Genomic DNA, 21,539 nt, shown 5'->3' on the forward strand with positions numbered 1-21,539 from the left:
CGAACGGCATCACCAGATATTCGAAGTGGCCGTAGCGAGTACGAAACGTCGTCTTCCACTCGTCTCCCTCACGTATCCTGACCAGGTTATATGCTCCCCTCAGATCCAACTTAGAAAAAATCTTGGCCTCCGTTAAGCGTTGGAATAACTCTGGAATTAAAGGAAGAGGATATCGGTTTTTGATCGTTATTTTGTTCAAGTCTCTATAATCAATACAGGGTCTTAATGAGTGATCTTTCTTTTCGACAAAAAATATCCCTGCCCCGGCTGGAGAAGAAGATTGACGAATAAAACCTTTGGCCAAATTTTCATCAAGATATGAGCGAAGTTCAGCTAGTTCTGGTTCGGACAACGGGTAAATACGACCAAAGGGTACTTGGGAACCGGGCAAAAGATTAATTGGGCAATCATAGATGCGATGAGGGGGTAGAGAATCGGCACCTTTCTTGTTGAACACATCTGCGAACTCCCGATAGCTTTGAGGAAGAATTTGAAGAACTTCGGATGAGGAGGATAACGAACAAACTTGACTAGAAGAAGGATAACTTTCGAATCTACATTTAGATTGACAAAATTGCGAAAGAAAGGTTATTTCCCCTGTGGCCCAATTGATGGATGGATTATGTTTTTGTAACCATGGCAACCCCAAAATGACAGGAAAAAGAGGAGACGTGACCACATCTAAATTCATCATTTCCGAATGCTTTTTATTGAGGGAAACAAAAAGAGGAATGGTTTCTTGCACCACTGGGCCCGAAGTAATTAAGGAACCATCAGCCACCCGAAGGGAAATGGGATTCTTCTTAGGTTGGAGAGGAATCTGGAGTTGGGAAACGATCGTACTGTCCATGAAACAGCCACTTGCTCCGGAATCAAGGATGGCTTGGAGTTTTGCTGTTTGACTTCCCCACTGCAGAAAGAGAGAGACTGTCAGTAAAGGTACTGGTTTGTTACAACATTTTAAGTCTTTACTAAAAAAGTCTTTACCCGTAGGACGGGTTGGGCAGCTCCTTAGTAAGTGACCGGCCTGGCCACAGTAGAGGCAAAGGTTTAATCTGCGGCGACGAAGGCGTTCTTCCGCAGTGAGGGCAGACCTGATGGCTCCAATTTGCATCGGTTCCGAGGACGAATCTGAAGCAGAGGAAGGCAAGGGAAAAGGTACTTGGACTGGAGGAGGGGCGGTAGGTACAACCCAGGTATGAGGTATCAGGCCAGCCTTTTCGGCTTTCTCCTCTTCTCTACGCTCTCTGAGTCTCTGGTCGAGCTGAATGGCAAGAGTGATGAGACCCTCCAGCGTGTCTGGAATTCCTGTACGAGCGAGCTCGTTTTTCAGTTCAGGGGAAAGACCCAAACGATATTGGTGCTTAAGGGCCGCAGGATTCCAATCCGTATCTTCGGACCATTGCCGGAACTCAAGCGTATAGTCCTCCGCAGGACGAGTTCCCTGTTTGAGAGCATGAAGGGCGGCTTCAGCGGTGGAGACTCTATGAGGGTCGTCATAGAGAATCGCCATGGCATCAAAAAAAGTGTCCACAGAAGCTAATACAGGGCTCCGTCGATCCATTAAACGAAAGGCCCAGGTCTGGGGTTCTCCGGACAGAAAAGTAATAATAACCCCTACTCGTGTGTTCTCATCGGGGTATGTGTGAGGTTTCAGAGAAAAAAGGAGTTTGCAGCTGCTCCTGAAATTACGGAAGGCTTTCCGATCCCCAGAGAATTTTTCGGGAAAAGCAACTTTAGGTTCCGAGATTTCGGAGGTGAGAACTTGTACCTCAGTGGGACCAACAGAAGTGGTAGCAGCTACAGTGGATTGGCTTGCGGTGGATGGTTGGGCCCTCAGCTGGGATTGCATCTGGGTATATCCGCTCTGAAGCTCCCTCACTGCTTGTGTCAATTCCGACATCTGTTGGATGAGTACGGTAAGCGGTGAAGCCCCTTCAGCTGGATCCATGGCCTGGTTATAGTGTCAGGCTTACCAGTATGATCCAGACGTAGAAGGAGTAGGAACAGAAGACAATGAACCACAAGCGCCTCACACACCCGCTAACTCACCCGAGGTTGGAAACGGGGAGCAGGGGTGTGGAGAGTAGCCAGTGAGACTAAACGAGGTACAGAAGGATCAGGCAAGGCGTAGTCAGGATATCCGGGTCAAGGCAGGCAGCGAGAATCGTCAACGGTAAACAGGCAGAAGGTCTAGGCAACAAGCAAGAATCAGAGTCCAGGAACAGGCAGGGGTCAAACACAATATCGACAGGAAGGTATCAACGCTAGGGTTTCAGTTATAAACCTAATAACCAGGCACAGAGCAGAGACTGGAGCAGGTTTAAATAGCGCTAGTTTGGCGCCAACTGACGTCATCAGACCGCGTCCGTTACGTGCGTCCGTCGCGCGCGTCCGTTACGTCGCGCGCGTCCGCTACGTCGCGCGCGTCCGTTGCGTCGCGCACGCCCCGGCGCCAGCGACCGTCGCCCGCGCCTCCGCGCCAGCGTCCGTCGCCCGCATTCGATGCGGCGCGCAGGCGCACATCAGTTGCCTGATTACTGCACCTGCGACCACACCGACCAGGGCGCAACGCTGACACAGCAGGGACCTTACAGTAGGTCTGGTTATTGTCAGCATAAAGGTGGCATTGAAATCCAAAAGACTTAATCCTTTTGCTAAAGAGGTAGCATAGATTGAGACAGAGCTTTAAGAAACTCTAGCAGAAGGAAAGATGGAATTGGAGGTACAGCTAGAGATATAAGATTTAAATGAGCTGTCAGAAAGATAGGATTTGAACCATGAAAGATTATGCCACAAATGCCAGTTTAGTACAAAATGTCTGGTGGCAGCCGATGGTCAACTATTTCAAAGACTACAGAGATATATAGAAAACTGAGTAGGGAATTATGACCTTAAGACTTTGGCAGGAAAAACTCATTGATTACTTTGATGAGTGCAGTTTTTGTTAGTGTGCAGATTGCAGATTGCAGAGGATGAAGAATGGAGTTTTGAGAGAAATGCTGGACAGGATGCTTGTAAACAAGACTTTATAATAGTTCAGATGCAAAAGTAATAGGTAGTTTTAACAAAAGTTGGTAGAAGAACTGGTATTGACGGAAGGTTTTATGAGAATGGGAATACAGTTGATAATGCAAGTTGTTATTAACTATGTTTTTCATTACACTTATGATTGATCAGATTAGAAGGATGAGAGTTCCTTTTACTTATAGGGACTTATCTACTAAAATAAGTGCTAAAGTGCACCACTGCAGTTGCCTATTGCAACCAATCATATACTTGGTTTCATTTTATAATTGGCCATAGGTTGATTAAAACAAACTACTATTTGGTTGCAATTTAGCACCCATGTCATGTATTATTAGAATGTTTTTACCTATACCTATGTTTATACCTATATATTTTTATGTATGAAAAAATATATTTTGATTTTTCTTCAGGGAACAGAAAAAAAGAGTCCTCCACTGCATAATAATATTCAGAAAACTTCAAGTGTAGAACTTTTACATCTAGAAGGTGAAACCACCAAAGAACAGAAAAACGAACAACGAAAATCACTGAGTATGTAGCAAAACTTGAAAACATTTTTTTCTCATCACTAAAAATGAGTAATAATACTCATTTGTGTCCAGAGTTTAAGCCTTAATCATTAAACGTTATCTAGAACTGTGAGCAGACTTCAAACTTGCAGGAACAACAGACATGTAGCTATATTTACACGTATGAAGTTCCATTTCTATTGGATGATTATTTCGCATTTAATTAGCCTCAACACCTAAGAGCTGTGGTTGCTACAATGCAAGGGCCCAACCTGAGTGTAAGGGGTCTGGGTTACAAACCACAAAGCCAAAAAAGTATATTTTGTGTTTAAAAATAGCATTATAAAATAAACCAACATTGTCTATTTTTCACGTATGTCATAGATTTGGTTTAATGTTTAGAAATAAAGAAAATAAGACAAAAATGATTATTACATTGAATTGCACATAAGACTCACACTATTTATTAAATGTGTTGTTATTATTATTACAAATGCTAATGCTACCACTCTTATTATCTTGCCCCTAAATAACAAATTAACATAGCCAGAAATTAAAAAAAAAATGAAAAAGCCAAAATGCAATTTTAAATATCTGGCAAAAACGTGTATATGACACATGGTAAGCAATTAACAGGTGGTGGCATCAGTGTCCAGTTCCCACAACTGAATCCAAGGAAAAAAATACAAAGTTTATTTCAAAATACAAATTTACAGCATCGCAGATTTCATGCAGCCTACACAATCAACAAATACTGAACACGTGCCTCTTCCTTTTTAAATACAATGAAAACAGGAATGAGCCACCTACACAAATACTTTTCAGCACGTTTCTGGAGATATAGTACAGTAATTAAGGCATTTTTTATGTTGAATTCCTAAATTATATGTATTTATGTAAGAAAAAGTAGCATAAATAACAATGAAAATTCACATTTTGCAATGTGATATTCTTCACTAGACAGCCTTTTTAAAGGTAGTATATTCTTTGGACACAAAGTATAAAAATTTCTTTCTTCCACTGAGGTCACTAAATACTTTTTTGGTTCACCAGATCTATATTAAATTCATGCAAAGGAAATATTTTTCCTACAAAGAATATTTTTTTCCAATAACAATTTTATCATATTTATTTATATCACTGATCATAGAACTAATGGTGCAGACATGGAAGTACCAAGTGCATGCAGCATAGAGTCTACAGGGCTCATTTTCAATGCCCCATGCATTGTGCAAAGTGCAAAAAAGGCTGGGATTGCCATCCAGGAGGCACAAATCTTTATAAATCCAAATCAACAAAATTTATATCCTGTTATACTCTTGCACTTGCACCCCTTGGGGTCAAGCCTTACTCCTTACCTTTTCATTTATTGTATTGCATGGCAACACATAGAGCAGTATGTGTAGTGTTAAATTTACTTTTCATTTTTTTATTTTTAACAATAAAACAGTACAAACTGTTCTGATCTATATTAATATTGAAGTACACATTTACAGATGTTTATCCAAATTAATTGTTTTTATTAAACATTCTCTAATCACAGTGGAATTTATTGATTGTGGACAAAATTACATATTATTCAGCCACTTGCATTAATTTAGATGAAAATTTTAAACAGTTGGAAACGTTTTCTTAATGTATTCAAAAGATTGAAACCATATTTCAAAATTCAAAAATCTACAATTTTACTGAATGCTAAACTGCAATTAAAAATTGTAGAGGCAGATACCAATGGATTGGACATTTGATCAATGCTACAATATGCCAAAGCAATATAATAAAGTATAATATAATGATATGTGATTTAAAGGGCTCCAACTAATCCTTTTATTCACAGGTATAGTGCATTTGAATAATGTTTGGTACAGACACAATGTTTATGAGTTCATACTCCCCTTCCTAATTGAAGAAGAATACGTGGTTGAATCATATTATTACAGACATCCCAGGTGTGAGGCTTGTCAAAAGCTATGGAGCACTGCTTGAATAAAATTGTCAAAACACGATCCCAGTATTTTTCTCCCAAGTCTCGTCAAGCCACATAAAAATACTCACTACATTAATGATTCACAAAGTTTAACATTGTAACTGTAACTAAGACTGGAAAAAAGACACATGGCCATCAATTCCAACCCTCCACTTATTTCTACCTGCTACCTAGATCTGTACTAAACTAAGGGGAAGGAAAAAGGAAATGTCTTGTCTTGTTTTAGCAGTGAAATGCATATCTTCACCTAGCATATTGCATGGTTCATATATAAAAATTTTGAGTCAACATTTTTAATTATGAAGATAGGCTTGCTTTCTTGACAACATGTAATACTTGCATTAGTACCAATTGCTGCAAATCAGATCTTTAAAAGTCTTTAATTGTCAAGCTTGTAGAAGTTTGACCATTGCTAACTATTTATTAGTTATGAATAACTGATTGTGTTATTTAGCAACTATTATCAGTTACTGAGAACTTTGATCTTCTATATTCTCAACATATCAGATAATTGTATGCACTGTTAATACAAATCATTTTGTATTGAAAAAATTGCTTACATTTTGCTAGGACAATTGCCATTGACTTTTACACGAATCCCTCAGCTTTGAGATACCAAATGTTTATATTCCAGTCCAGTTCCATTTTTTCTAGTTTATTGTACTTAATCTCTCAAATTTGAGTTTTAGACACTTAAAAATTAAAATGTGTGAGTTTTAGTGCAAAATAATTTGCGGTGAAAATTTGAAATCAAACATTGATAAATCAGTCTTTTTATTTAATGCAAATAAAAAATATAAACAAAATATAAAATTGCAAAAAATATATAACGTGCCACGAGAGATATAAAAAGGATGTTAGTATGCCTTCACATTTCATTCTCCCTAATAAGTTCTGACCAGTATCGCACAAAACAGTAATGAATGAACTGAATTTAGTTTAAAACATAATTGCTTCTCTGAACTCCATCCCTTGCTCTGAGGATTTACATATAGAAATCAGCACATTACACATCAAACATTGTAGCCAGAAAGGCCAAACATTTTTATTCAAAGTTAACGAAGCCCAATTTATTCCCTCTACACATTTTACTTACTATAGTTCTGTTTGTACTGTAGCTAGTAATCTATAGCAAAAACAGTAAAGCAAATATAAATTTCCTTAAGAAGTTGTAGAACGTATCAAACCTATATTTTTAATGAGTAATTTATTATACCCACAGATTTTGTGCATGGCATTTTATCACTGTGGCAATAGAATTTTTCTCTTATACATATTTATCAAGCTTTAGAATTCCAAAATGTAATTGTTCATACGTCAAATGGGTCAAATTCACAGAAATAAATAAACTTTTAAACAATACTGAAGCAATATTAATATTTTGACTTACATTTATGATCTGTTCAATTAAAATATCACAAATACATAATATTTTTTTTTGTAAAATCAGATATTGTCAACGAGTGAAATTTGTTATGGATTTTTGGCTCATTTATTAAAATACTGCATGTGCCAAACAATATTGGCTGCAACTATCCAATATGTCCCACTGTACAAACTGGCAAAATGCATTTGCTATCTATTTTACATCACTATTTTTCAACGATAACTCCTTGGGTGCTAGATTTGAATGTAAATCCAGCTACATTGTTAGAGGACAAAATGTATTGCTTTTTTTTTATATTGGGGGGAATTCTGATGCTGGAGCTATAGGAAAATGAAGCATATGTGATAGTTGAGCCAAAACTGTATAGTCTTGTGTGAAGTGTAAAGTGTGAGATACAGACATGGTGATAAATTACACAAATGGCAGGTATCACTGCAAACTCTTCAAATAACTATAGTACAACCCTCTATTAAACCCATGCTGAACAATATATTGCATATAGCAAGTCCTACTGATTGAATGATCGAGGTGTCTAATTTCTTTATATTCTTATAGGATTCTATTTTGCCAGCAGATGTTAAATTTAGTGCAGTCACATCACAGCTGTGTGGCATCAAAGCTCTATCTGGGATTGCATATGCAAATGGGAACATGAATATACCCCCTTGGCTTCCGCTATTGCAGAAAGCAGCTCAGTAGTATATATTGTGCCTGCCATTTGTAAAGAGACTCAAGTTATTATTAAAATAATCCAGCCAAGGAAGGTAGGCGTTTTCTATGTGTCGTGTACAAAAGAGGCACATTTTTTTTCCCCTTGAAAATTTAGTTTCAAAAAACAAAGCCTCAATTGCTTGGAAAGTACGCTTTTACACAAAACTTTTATTCTGCTCTTTCAGACGTTCTTCAAAACACAGCTGTGAGTCCACAGACCATTTTGGCCATTAGCATGCAAATAGGCATAATGCATGAAATATTCCACTCTTTCTTAAAAATCCTTTTTGAAAATGATTGTCACATATTTTGTTTATGCACTAGTAATGCCAACCCATTTCATGGCAGGATTTAGTGGTCATTTGTCCTAATTTTTATTCAGATTTTTTTCTTTTTGCAAAGTGGTGCAAAAAACATGAATTACTTATAACAGGCTGTCATTTGCCCCTTTGTAATTTATCATTTTGCGTACACCTTAAAAAAAATCATGCTTTCACCATACTTTCATTTGTTTAATAATATTATATCTTGTTTCATCACAGGGCATGATTAAACACAGTTTGCCTCTGATGCTTATTTTATTATTGTTTTAAATACTTTTTGGGAGGTTTTTCCCCCCTATAGCTTAGTATTCAAATTGCTGGCCAGTAGTGATGGGCAAATTTATTCGCCAGGCGCAATTCACGGCGAATTCCCGTGATTCGCCGCTGGCAAATGAATTTGCAAAACTGCAAATGAATTTGCAAAACTGCAAATGAATTTGCAAAACTGCAAATGAATTTGCAAAACTGCAAATGAATTTGCAAAACTCCCTCGAAAATTTGCCGGCGTCTAAAACAAAAAAGGAAGCCGACGTCCGTTTTTTTGGACCGACGAATGTGCAGTGTTTCAAAAATTTTTTGGCGTTTTGCGAATTTCGCAGGAAATTTGCAAATTTTTCGGCGAAGTGAAACGGCCCAAATTCGCCCATCACTACTGCACAGTTTTATATATTCTAGCAACAAGGTCATGGTTTGAAAGGCAGACCAGAAAATAAATAGGTAATGGCCTGAATTGGAAGATACCCATTATTATATATTCAGTATTATTATTGTTGTTATAATTTGTCCAGGATCAATAATATGGTGCTTTTGGAGAGTTTACAAACCCTCTCACAAGGGTAGAGTAAAATGTATTGTAAAGAGGAGCAAAACTATAAGTTATATTACAGCCCATTTACTAAGGGCTAGTTACTACTGTAAGAGTGCTACAGGTTACAAAATCAAGCTCCTTATATTAATAAGATTGACCTAGTACTGTGTAAGGAGGTTTAACATATTTTATGTTTGGAGTGTAAAAAGGTGGCTGATATTCAGTTCAGCCAGCAAGTGGCACCAATCTTCAAGGTTGGCCGGCAGGAGAATTTCCTTACAGGAGCTTATAAAAGGAAGTGCAGAAACTAGGCATTTCCTCTTTGGCCTAATTAGACTTGATGTCAAAGACAAGCAGTTAAGCCAGACCATAAAGGAGGCTACACTTAAGGGGTTATTTATCAAAGTCTGAATTTATCTCAGTATTTTCTGCTACAAACTCCGATCAAATCCGCTCAGGTTTTTTTACGCTTATTTATTATTAAATTTTCCTGAAAAATATGCTGTGCGGGAAAAAATCAGATTTTCACAATTTTCTCGGATTTATTTCATCCAGAAAGCTTGAAGAAACTATTGCACTGTACTATATGTGGACAAACCAGAGATGAAAGGAAGTAGTGTGAAAAAGAGATGTAGCCCTTCAGAAGTTACACTCTGCTATTGCCTTTTCCCAGGACAGGGTTACTGGGGACTTCTGAGATAGAGAAAGAAAACACTGCATGTGGTGTGGGAATCCTATTTAGGATTTTTAGTAATTTGTTTGTAACTGAAGATTCACAGAAGTTGGCTCTTCTGACCTCTAGTGTTGTACTTTGACATCCGCTGTGTGTTAAGCTCTGTAATAAAGTCTGCCTTGATTCATCATAGCCATATTATCAGGTATGAAATGCCTGTTTCTACAGTAAAGTTCTACTCCAATCCCTTCCAGGGGACAGGAGGCTACCTGTGCTGGATAGCCCCATTACAACATTACAGCTTTGTGCTAAAGTAAAAATCTGGAACGCGGTGCAGAGTGCAACACTGTCAGATACAATGTGAGCCTTGTACTTAATGTCATGGGACTTAAAGACATATACAGGCCTCTCCAGTGCCTTATGTTATCTGATGTTCCTCAGAATGTATCTCTGGAATGCTATTGTGGAAAAATGTATTTATTAGACTAACTATAAAAAATGTGTACTGTACAGGTTATGTAGAAACATAGGCTATATATAAATTGGTCTCTTTATCCATAGTGACCAGTAACCCAATCAGCAGTTAGCTTTTAATGGTCCAAGGGACTAAAATCTAGGCTGGAACTACATTCTGTAGTTCCTACATAAGCCTGATAATGTAACTTGGCTGGTAGTCAAAAAGATAGTCCATTTCTTACTCTCCCTGAAACTACTGTTGAACTTATTTGGAGTATTTTACTTGATGCTACATCTAAACTCATATTAGGACCATAAGCATCACACCTGTAGACATGGTAATCAAAGAAAGCATGTTATCTGTGTACAAAGGACAGTAGCACCCACATCAAGTATGAACGCCACCTGTATATATAAAAAATAAAAAATCCCAAAAATACATAAATGTCAAATGTTATTTAATACTGAAAACCCTTGGTTAATGTTATTGATTTGGAAATATAGTGAAATGTTTTTAATGACTGTTTCTTCCACACAGGTTAAAAACTGAAGTTTTAAATTTAATAAACGATCCAATTCAGGAATCATTTGCACATCATTTAAAGTCTGTCTCCTTTGAGACACTCACCTTCAGTCCTTTTGTGCAGCTTTTCCTCTAAAGATTATTTGTTTTGTTCTTTTGGCTTTAAAAGACCTGGATAAAATTCATTGCATTTGTTTGAAGATTAATAAAATAAAATGCATATTTATTCAGCTGAGACCAAAAAAGTCCTTGTTAAGATGATCATATAGTTTTCCCTTGGGCATGATATAATACAAAAAATCCATCTGAAAATCCTCTGCAGAATTGTTTAAAAACAGCCCTGGAAGGCATGTGTGGAGGGAGGCTTACAAATGTGCCTTCTATAAACATTAATGCTTTATTCTAAAGAAAGAGGTGCATTGATAGAATAAACAGTTGGCGCTAATGTATATTATTCCACTAAGGGGGTCAAATAGCACTTTACAGATTATGACAATAATATTTCTTAATATCTATATGTTTTCTTTAGAAATAACAAATCCCAATGAATATTCCTAATAACTAAGCTGTCTCTTTATATTGCTATTTATGCCACGTCTTTTTCTATACATACGTGGGCTGTTTGGTTACTTAAGCTTGAAAATGATGTTAAATGATAATAACATACTAAGGGGGTTATTTATCAAGTCCGAATTTATCTAAATTTTTCTGCTAAAAACTCCAATCAAATCTGCTCAGGTTTTTATGCTTATTTATTATTACATTTTCCTGAAAATTAGCTTTTCAACAGATTTTCACGATCTTTCCGTTTTTTTCATCCGATTTTCACGGTTTTTCGGATTTTTCACACAAAACGTCCGATTTTAGTAAAAGTTTAGTAAATAACCCCCTAAGTAACGTAGGGATTGTGCATAACCAGGGCTATGAGACTACATCAGTCACATAAACCTTTTTCTGTCTTTATTATTCTTATGACAGTTAATTAGTAAAACGATTTTTAAATGGGTGGGGAAAAAATTGTCACTGGTATCACATAACCATAATTACATGGCAAAGTCCTCTCTAAACTGCCATATTGGAAGACTTGTTTCGTCCATTGATGCACTAGTATTTTTTCCCTACTGTACATCATTTGGATTAGTCCCTGCCCCCAGTGGAACACAGGTTAGTGGCCTATGTAAATCAAGACTAGAACCACTGCACTGTAAAACAGCAATGCTACCACTACACCACCACACTATCCATAGTTCTGTTGAGCATTCCACTATCACCCCCTCTCCCCAGGCCCGGTGCCTTGGGGTTATCCTAGATTCTGCTCTGTCATTCACTCATATCCAGTCACTTATTAAATCATGTCACTTCCACCTAAGGAACATATCCAAAATACGATCATTTATCACCCAAGATGCTGCCAAAATTCTTATTCACTCTCTCATCATATCATGTCTATACTACTGTAACTCTCTTTTAATTGGCCTTCCCCTCCAGAGACTGTCACCTCTCCAGTCCATGATGAACACTGCTGCGAGGCTCATATACCTCAGCGACCGCTCCTCCTCTTCTTCGCAATTCTGTCAATCCCTGCTCTGGCTTCTGTTACCTTTCAGAATCAAATTCAAATTAATGACACTGACTTTCAAAGCACTTCATAACTCTGCCCCACCCTACATCTCTGAACTCATCTCTATATACTAACCAACCGCTTACTACGCTCCTCTACTGACCTGCTATTCAACTCTTCTCTCATTAACTCCTCACATGCTCGCATTCAAGACTTTGCAAGGGCTGCACCACTCCTCTGGAACACTCTCCGACGGTCTGTCTGACTTTCTCCCAACCTTTCTGCTTTCAAGTAATCTCTGAAAACGCACTTCTTCTGAGAAGCCTCCCCTCACTCTGCTTAACTACCAAACGCAACACCACATACAGTACCACATTTCTCACCCACTTAATTCGATCTTGCCCACTCCCATACCTTGTGTATTAATCCCCTCCCTTTAGAGTGTATGCCTACGCATAGGGCCTTCCTCACCTTTTGTACCTGTATTGATTGTGATGTATGTAACTCCATATGTTCTATGTATATAATTCATGTGATTTAGTTGTATGATCACATTTACTTTACAGTGCTACGCAATATGTTGGCGCTATATAAATACATGTTAATAATAATAATAATAATAATAATACATCAATGAGCACAAATAATACATGAATTATTTTGCTTTTATGTCTGTTTATCTTTTTTCTTAGATATACAGTATATAGCAATTTAACTTTTTTTTTTTTTTGAAGCAATGAACCCTCAGATATGGCATGTAAGCACCTTGGGTCAGCACTTAACTTCATTAAAGCCAATATCGATGTGCAATTGCCAGATTTTTCTTTCTGGTTCTAACTTACCTGGAGGGCTCTGGCCACTATTTACCTTGGTACAATTACGTAAGGTACACTTTAGGACTGTAACTTCAAAACAAAATGAATAAAATTACTTATTCGGTCATGAATACACTGCCAACAAAACAAATACTACTCATTTTTCATAATTTTTTCATAGAAAGATTGATGTAAGTTTTGCAAAATACAAACTTTCCATATGATCTATGCAAAATGCTTGCAGTTTCATCTGAAAGTTCTATTTAGCTTTGTATAGATGATTGCTACCTATTCACGATCTTCATAATGCACAACAATTTTAACACACTGAATTTCTTCCCTTGAAAAGAATGTGAGATAATGCATGGAGGGTAAAGCCCCCCCCCCAAAAAAAAAATCATACAAATAAACTTTCCCTAGGATATTACAATGTGTCTCTGTACACACCAATTTATCTAGAGAAAAATATTCTTTTGTGTATATTCTAAAGACCATTATCCAACAGGTGAGCATGAAGTAGTGTTGTAATTCTAGCACCTGCTCATTTATATAAAAGATGATTTGAGTCTCTGACAAATAAAGTAAAGATAACTGCCAGTGGAATAGATCCAGTTTGCAGATGCCGTTCAGAAATGCCTCTGTAAAGAGTTTTCATTTAATTTATTTATTTATTTTTTTGGAATGAGTTCAGTTTTTTGGTGTGTTATCTTGTATGTTTATTTTTCTGTGATTTGAATTTAATTAATGACGATAGGAAGCAGCTGGGAGGAAGGAACTGTGCACTCTATATAGTTCTGCTGATTTGAGGTTTAGGGAATGTTTAAAAATGAGACAACCTTACAAAACTGACTGATTAAGGGCAATAGCATCTTGTTAGCAAGCATCTACACCCTTACCTTGCGAGGCATCTTTAGTGTTTCAATGGCAGAATAATTTCTTGTTCAAATGTGGGATGCAAGCCAAGCTGAAACCTTTTATCTACTATTTTCAAGACACTTTACTATGGTTAAGTGTCTTTTTCACAGCTAATGACTAAATATCTCTAATCACAGATTATTCTGTTTTTAACTAAGCCTTAATGCCAAGAAAATTCTGCGAGAAACATACACAAATGCTATCCCACTAAATTAGTAATAAAAATTAAAAATAAATAATGTTTTTGAAAAGTTTTTCATGCCAACTAAAATAGTTCATACTGAAAATTGAAAAATACATTGTTGTAGTTTGATACAAAATGCGATCAATACTCTGGTGAAGAAAAATATCAGAGTTTCACTAACCCACAGAAACTGAAAACGAGGAAATGCATTGTAGGTTCCAATGAGATTTTTAATGATTGGGTACAGTATCATCAGTTGTAGTGAGTTAAGTGTTTATTGGATTTATAAGCTTGACATACAAGGCAGAGAGACTGGAGTATACCATCACTAGACATTTTTAAGGGAAATTTACAAGGATTCTCATACAAAAAGTATAAGAAAACCCTGTGCCATATTATATTTGATTGATTGAAAGGACAGATTTATAAAAACACTAGATTAGAGCTTGCCACAAAAAAAATGCACCCACTTTCTATTCATTTCTATGAGATTCTTAAAACATATTTATCAGTGGATGAAAGTTAAAGAACACTGGGGCTTATTTATAAAATTCACTCAGAGCTGAATGGTTCACACGGTGAACATATTTGCCCCACTTATGGTTATATTTATAAAGTCTGATAAGACTGGTGTATTTATTTGGTGTATGTGCAAACAGCATTGCTCTGTGAATGTCCATAAGAAGTTTTTAAATATGATATAATTGCAAATTAAGAACATTTATTAAGTTTGCACAGCAAATATTTATTCAATAATGGTTGTATTGCCCATGGTTTTTCCTGAACGCTGAAATATTGCACTGCTGTGCCCATCTTTATGGCTTTTGTGAATTCGCATTGCGCACAAATATTCACAAATTTTAAGCAAATGAGACAGATGTTTGTGTGATTGTGGCCACTATGCAAGGTTGTTGTGTGTACACATAGTAGTGACAATTAATTAAATTCACAAGTTGCAAAACTGTTTTGTAAATATTTTCTTTACCACCAAAGTCGTGGCACAACTCAAATGCAGAAATATTTGCAATATGCGTTCCTGACTAGTGATGGGCGAATTTGCGCCGTTTCACTTCGCCGAAAAATTCGCGAATTTCGCGAAACGGCGAAAAATTTGCGAAACGGCGCCCGTTTTTTCGGCTAATTTGCGCGGGCGTTTCGCAAATTTATTTGCCTGCCGCGAATCGCGCAAATTCGCCGCGAATTCGCGCCTGGCGAATAAATTTGCCCATCACTATTCATGACATATTTAAAAAAACTCTTATGGACATTCGCAGAGTGAATAATAAATTGCAATTCTGTTTGCACATTCAATACACCACTCTCATCCAGTTTTAGAAACATAACAAATGAGCAGTGCAAATATTTTGTCTGAACCCTTCTGCACTGTGCAAATTTTATAAATAAGCTACGATGCCACGATTTTGGTGGCAGTTTTGCAAATTGTGAATTAAATTTACTGTCACCACTATTTGCAAGCCATTTGCTATTATTTGTGCCAATTCACAAAAAATGGAAAGATGGATTGTCTCTTCAACAAAGGCTTCTTCATTGGCCATTACAGGGTCTTTCTTTTTAAAGCTTCTGTGGAAACACAGGTTTTACTGTACATTTATTTATAAATGGGAACAGACAACAACAAATATGAAGTGTTTTTGTCAGAATCCAATGCCTTTCAATTTAAAAACAGGTGTGCCATGCTATGGTGTATATACAGTAGCTGTAAATGTTACTTCATTTGTGATTTATGTCCAAGAGATTAATTCCCCTGTTGACACAGGCCCACAGTTTTATCAACTATAACTAGTGATGGGCGAATAAATTCACCTGGCATGAATTCGAATCAAAGTTCCATGTTTCCCCGGCAGCAAATAAATTTGCAAATTCGCCGGTGAAAATTCTGATTTCTGATTTCACGATTTTTGCAAATGTTTAGCAAATTTTGCGGGAAATTCGCAAATTTATCGGCGAAGCGAAATGGAAGAAATTTGCCCATCTCTAACTATAACCTATGGGAGGGAGGCTTCATCAATTGGCCCAGGAATTATTTTTCAGTAGTTCCTGTCCATAGTTATATAATAGGAGGGAGCACATTGTTCTTCCTCTCTTCCTGGACTTCATCCTAATAGGATGTGTATTTGACAGAGGGTCTGAGATAAAGGTAGGCCTCTGAGAGTCTATGTTGAAGAATAAACTTCTCCAAGATTTAGTGAAATTGCAGAACAGTGACCCCTCAAATGAAGTAAAGGCAGTGGATGGTAGATTCTATCTTAGCATACTCATATGAATTGTGAGTCAGGCCAGCTAGTAAGAGCAATGTGGAAGTAGTTTACGTGATGATACCTTGTCTAATTGTAGGGACACTCAGCTGGAAAGAGATGTAAGTTACAGTATTTCTAGTTCCACTTGTGGGGATCCATTTCACTACAGGTACAGTATCTCTCTCCTGAATGGGGGTTATTAATAATTTATGGTGCTTGATACTCTGTACCTTCAAAATCACTGGTTCCTAATAATTTCTCAATGTAAATATGCCTGATAGTTACAATTCAGCTCTGACCATCCCCCTTCCTCCAACACCATCATGAGGGCCCAGCTAAGAGGGAGTCACAGTGGGGCTCATTTATCAACACTGGGCAAATTTGCCCATGGGCAGTTACCTATAACAACCAATCAGTGATTAGCTGTTTGAAACCAGCTGCAAGTAGAACCATGAATGCAGCAATCTGATTGGTTGCCATGGGTTACTGCCCATGGGCAAATTTGCCCAGTGTTGATAAATGACCCCCAGTGTATCTTGCTAAACGGGTCAGCAGTTGGAGTAGAAAAAGGGAAGTAATTCGACTACCCTCCCCTTTACAGTTATGTTACTCTTTTGTTATACTAGACAGAACCATATTAACTTGCCAGTTATTCCTGTTTATCTTGGATAACCTTAATTCTTACCCTAGAAATATTATGCTTTATATAAACTCCAAAGGCAGAAGGGGTCTTGTTGTACAAAGTAAAGACAATTTAAATTAAATGAATTATGGGGCATCTCAGATAATACTGAAGCATATAATATGGTCAGGCAGCAATATCTTCTTATTTGTAATTACCTGGCAACCATACATAACAAGCACTTTTGTCACTAGAGGAGTCCAGTTATGGGAGAGACTCTTTAGGTATCTCAGTCCACAATTAGAAGTTGGTCTGATAATTTATTTTGCATCCTTTAATGTGTATGAATCTGCCTGGAACATCTTAAATGTAAATATGTTAGGGCTTATTAAGTTACTATACTAATTTTTTAGTATGCTCATCCTTTTGGATCCAAATTCCAGTAGTATTGATGACCCAAGGTACTGTACTAGAGCCCTTGATTATGCTTGATTACTGCAGACTAAGGATCCAGAAATGGTTTCAGGAGTACTGAAATCTTGTGTCACTTAAATGAACTCTATAATGTTAAAAATGTACATGTTATTGTATTATACACCTTTAAAATAAAAGGAAGGAGGTTATAAAAGTTATCTTTTGAACTTTTAAATAAAATTTCAGATAAAAAAAATCTTAGCACCATCCAGCCATTCAACTTCCTTTTCATGGAAATGGAAAATTTTATAACAACTTTGAAGGCCTGACTATTGAGATGCTGATCCTGGGTAGTCTGGTTCAATAACTTCAGTATATAAAATATAGCATTTCTAGCCAAATTCATTTTTAGGGTTTAGTTCACCTTTAAATCGGGCACAATATATTATTTTTCATGAAGTATGCGATAACAGTAATTTTAAAAAGACCCAGAATATCCCTGTATGTAAGAAAGGTTCATGTTCAATTCACTGATAGAACCAGCTGACTAATTTGATCAAACCATATTTATCTCCAATGTTAGTATACATGCCCCATGATTTTCTTTTAAACGATTTGCCAATATAATGATATAAACCTCTACTAGTGATGGGCGAATTTGCGCCGTTTTGCTTCGCCGAAAAATTCGCGAATTTCGCGCGAAATTCGCGAAACGGCGAAAAATTCGCGAAACGGCGCCGGCGTCTCGTTTTTGATGCCGTGCCCGTTTTTGACGCCGGCGCCTCGTTTTTGGCGCAAATTTTCACGGGCGTTTTGCGAATTTATTCGCTGGCGGCGAAACGCGCAAATGCGCCGCGAATTCGTGCCTGGCGAATAAATTCGCCCATCACTACCTTTATTTTTGATATTTGCTCTATTTGGTATGTTTTTTACCTATCACTTTTTACAAAAACATGCCCAAATTTTGGTATAATTTATCATAAGCCTGAATGTTTTTTGACCCCAGAGCTACAAAGAAGAAGTGCTAATCACTGAGCCTCTATGCTACCCAATTATTAGTATAATTCTAATACTATGCTCAATTTCTTTACTAAATAAAATGCATGTAAACCTTATTTTTATATTAGTACGTAACATCAAAAGATTTGTAATTCAGGTTTTTACCCTGTACAAATTGGTGCAAAATAGAGTTTTCTGGCAGTTTTACAATCCCAAAGGAAGATTCTTTACACCTCTAGCATTAAACAGCTTGCAGAAATCTTAGACTTTTGTGGAGTATAGCCAGCATTGATTTTTATATGACCCCCCTAGACATAATAATAGGAAAAGATTGGAGGATATTTACAACTAAAATATCTAGGTACGGTCCCTACAATAGCTATAAAATATTTTCTTTGTTTTACAGGTGACATTGTGCGCTATGATTTTATAGAAAGTTAGAAAGAGTAGATAAAATTAATATTAAAGTACACAATAAAATGACAGACAGCCTGGGTATTTTGGCTTTTGAGTCTCGTGATTCGTTTATTCACTGTGAAGCTTTTTACTGCATTATATTCTATGACTTTGCCTGTTATGATAAACTGATAGGAAGCCTGTTATAATGTATTTCAGTTAGGAAGAAGCACTTGAAAGAAATTGGTTTTGCTATACACATGATGTGAAACAATCAATAGTACTTTAGTCTGACAAGCTCTGTCAATATCTATTGTTACAGTTCAGAAAGTCGTTAATGGATAGTTCTTCAAAAACCAATGCTTTCAACACATGTTAAAAGTGCTCAAATGTACCCTGGCAGGAATTAATTATAGGTAAACCCATGGGATTATATACAAATGTTTTTTTTTAAATTGAGAGTGAAATAAAAGTCATAGGAAGGTCTACGTTCTCCCCTGAGAAATTATATCAAAGTAGATGATAAGTCCACCTAATTTTAATTTTTATATAATAATGCCTTGTAATGATATGGAAAACCTGCTTGTACAGTAAGTAAAATATATTAACTTTTATTAATGGATGTCTTGTGCTGAATATCTGTTCCTTACAGATGGAGGTTAATGGATAAATGTAAAAGTACATTGAGCAATGGTTTTGTATACTGACATGGCATGTAAAAAAGCTACTTAACCTAAAGAAGGTCAGATTGGGGTTAATTAAGGAGAATGTTTATTTTTTCTCCTAGATACACCTGAATGGCAATCTTGAAGGTCAGTATATATATATATATATATATATATATATATATATATATATATATATATATATATGTGTAGTAAGGCTGTGGCACACACTTACTGGAGCAAAACCCAGTCAGATAGAAGCCATATAACCATACAGAAAGCTGACGCACACTGGGATTCATCAAAAATGAAAACTTATTTTATTTGGATCGACGTTTCGGTCCACACACGGACCTTTATCAAGATACGTATCTTGATAAAGGTCCGTGTGTGGACCGTGTGTGGACCGAAACGTCGATCCAAATAAAATAAGTTTTCATTTTTGATGAATCCCAGTGTGCGTCAGCTTTCTGTATGGTTATATATATATATATATATATATATATATATATATATATATATATATATATATATATATATATATATATATATATAGAAAATTATACAATGGGTGCCCCAGCACTCTTTGAAGTATACTTGCTGTGTTAGTCGGTGCTCGCTCCAATACGAGACGCCGTCACATCCCCACATCAAATAGAATATGTAAAGAAGAAGCAGCACTCGTCAATTGCAAAAAAGTGTATTAAAAGATCAGAGCAACGTTTCGGACAACATATGTGCCCTTTGTCAAGCCAAAAAAGTTCTCTCAGCTTATCACAGGTATCACATTATATAGGCAACAAACAGGAAATGACCTCAAAATTTGCATATACACAGGTGCAGAGCATTATCATATACATGTATCTACAGAAACAAAAACAGGTCATAGTCACAATTTAAACCCCGAGTATATAAAGATTTGAGCATATTAATCCACCATACCTCTCTTCTTTTAAGTTTCAATTCTCTATCCCCCCCTCTTTTCATGGGCGGTACTACTTCCAAAACCATAAATTTAAGCTGATCAGCCGTGTGTCCCAAATCAACAAAATGCTTTGAAACAGGTAATGTGGTATTGCCCAAATTAATACTAGACCGATGTTGTGATATACGTGATTTGACCATCTGGGTGGTCTCACCGACATAGATGAGACCACACGGACATGGCAACATGTAAATTGCAAATTTTGAAATGCACGTAAATTGCCCTCTTAGCTGTATCCGTTGGCCGGTCTGGGGGTGAATAAACTCTCTACCTTTCAATACGAAAGGACATTGTACGCAGCTTAGGCAGGGATACATACCCTTAGATCTACCTCCCCAAAATGTAAAACCTAAGGAGGCTCATACATTTTGGGGAGGTAGATCTAAGGGTATGTATCCCTGCCTAAGCTGCGTACAATGTCCTTTCGTATTGAAAGGTAGAGAGTTTATTCACCCCCAGACTGGCCAACGGATACAGCTAAGAGGGCACTTTCTTTACGTGCATTTCAAAATTTGGGATTTACGTGTTGACATGTCCGTGTGGTCTCATCTATGTCGGTGAGACCACCCAGATGGTCAAATCACGTATATCACAACATCGGTCTAGTATTAATTTGGGCAATACCACATTACCTGTTTCAAAGCATTTTGTTGATTTGGGACACACGGCGGATCAGCTTAAATTTATGGTTTTGGAAGTAGTACCGCCCATGAAAAGAGGGGGGGATAGAGAATTGAAACTTAAAAGAAGAGAGGTATGGTGGATCAATATGCTCAAATCTTTATATCCTCGGGGTTTAAATCGTGACTATGACCTGTTTTTGTTTCTATAGATACATGTATATGATAATGCTCTGCACCTGTGTATATGCAAATTTTGAGGTCATTTCCTGTTTGTTGCCTATATAATGTGATACCTGTGATAAGCTGAGAGAACTTTTTTGGCTTGACAAAGGGCACATATGTTGTCCGAAACGTTGCCTTGAGTGATGCTCTGATCTTTTAATACACTTTTTTGCAATTGACGAGTGCTGCTTCTTCTTTACATATTCTATATATATATATATATATATATATATATATATATATATATATATATATATATATATATATATATATATATATATATATATATATATATATATATATATATATATATATATATATATATAATACACAAAAGCCATGAATATCTTGTAAATTGCATCATTATAAATGGTGACTTCTGATGTCATCAGTTATAAACGGTGAGTTCTGATGTCATTTCTGTCACATGACTCACTGAAATTTGTGTATTATAATAAATAAAGTACCCCCAG

General features: G+C 36.6%; 1 protein-coding gene across 1 annotated transcript in view; it reads left to right on the forward strand.

Annotated features, from left to right (window-relative positions):
* The window catches only part of LOC108701317 (rho GTPase-activating protein 15-like), a 309,425-nt gene that overhangs the window by 158,431 nt on the left and 129,455 nt on the right, over positions 1–21,539 (forward strand). The window contains exon 8 of the mRNA XM_018235752.2: positions 3,441–3,561. Within this exon, the coding sequence (XP_018091241.2) occupies positions 3,441–3,561 (121 nt within the window). The remainder of the gene's footprint in view (positions 1–3,440; positions 3,562–21,539) is intronic.

The sequence above is a fragment of the Xenopus laevis genome, chromosome 9_10L, assembly GCF_017654675.1.
Source record: "Xenopus laevis strain J_2021 chromosome 9_10L, Xenopus_laevis_v10.1, whole genome shotgun sequence".
In the NCBI taxonomy this organism is placed as follows: Eukaryota; Metazoa; Chordata; class Amphibia; order Anura; family Pipidae; genus Xenopus; species Xenopus laevis.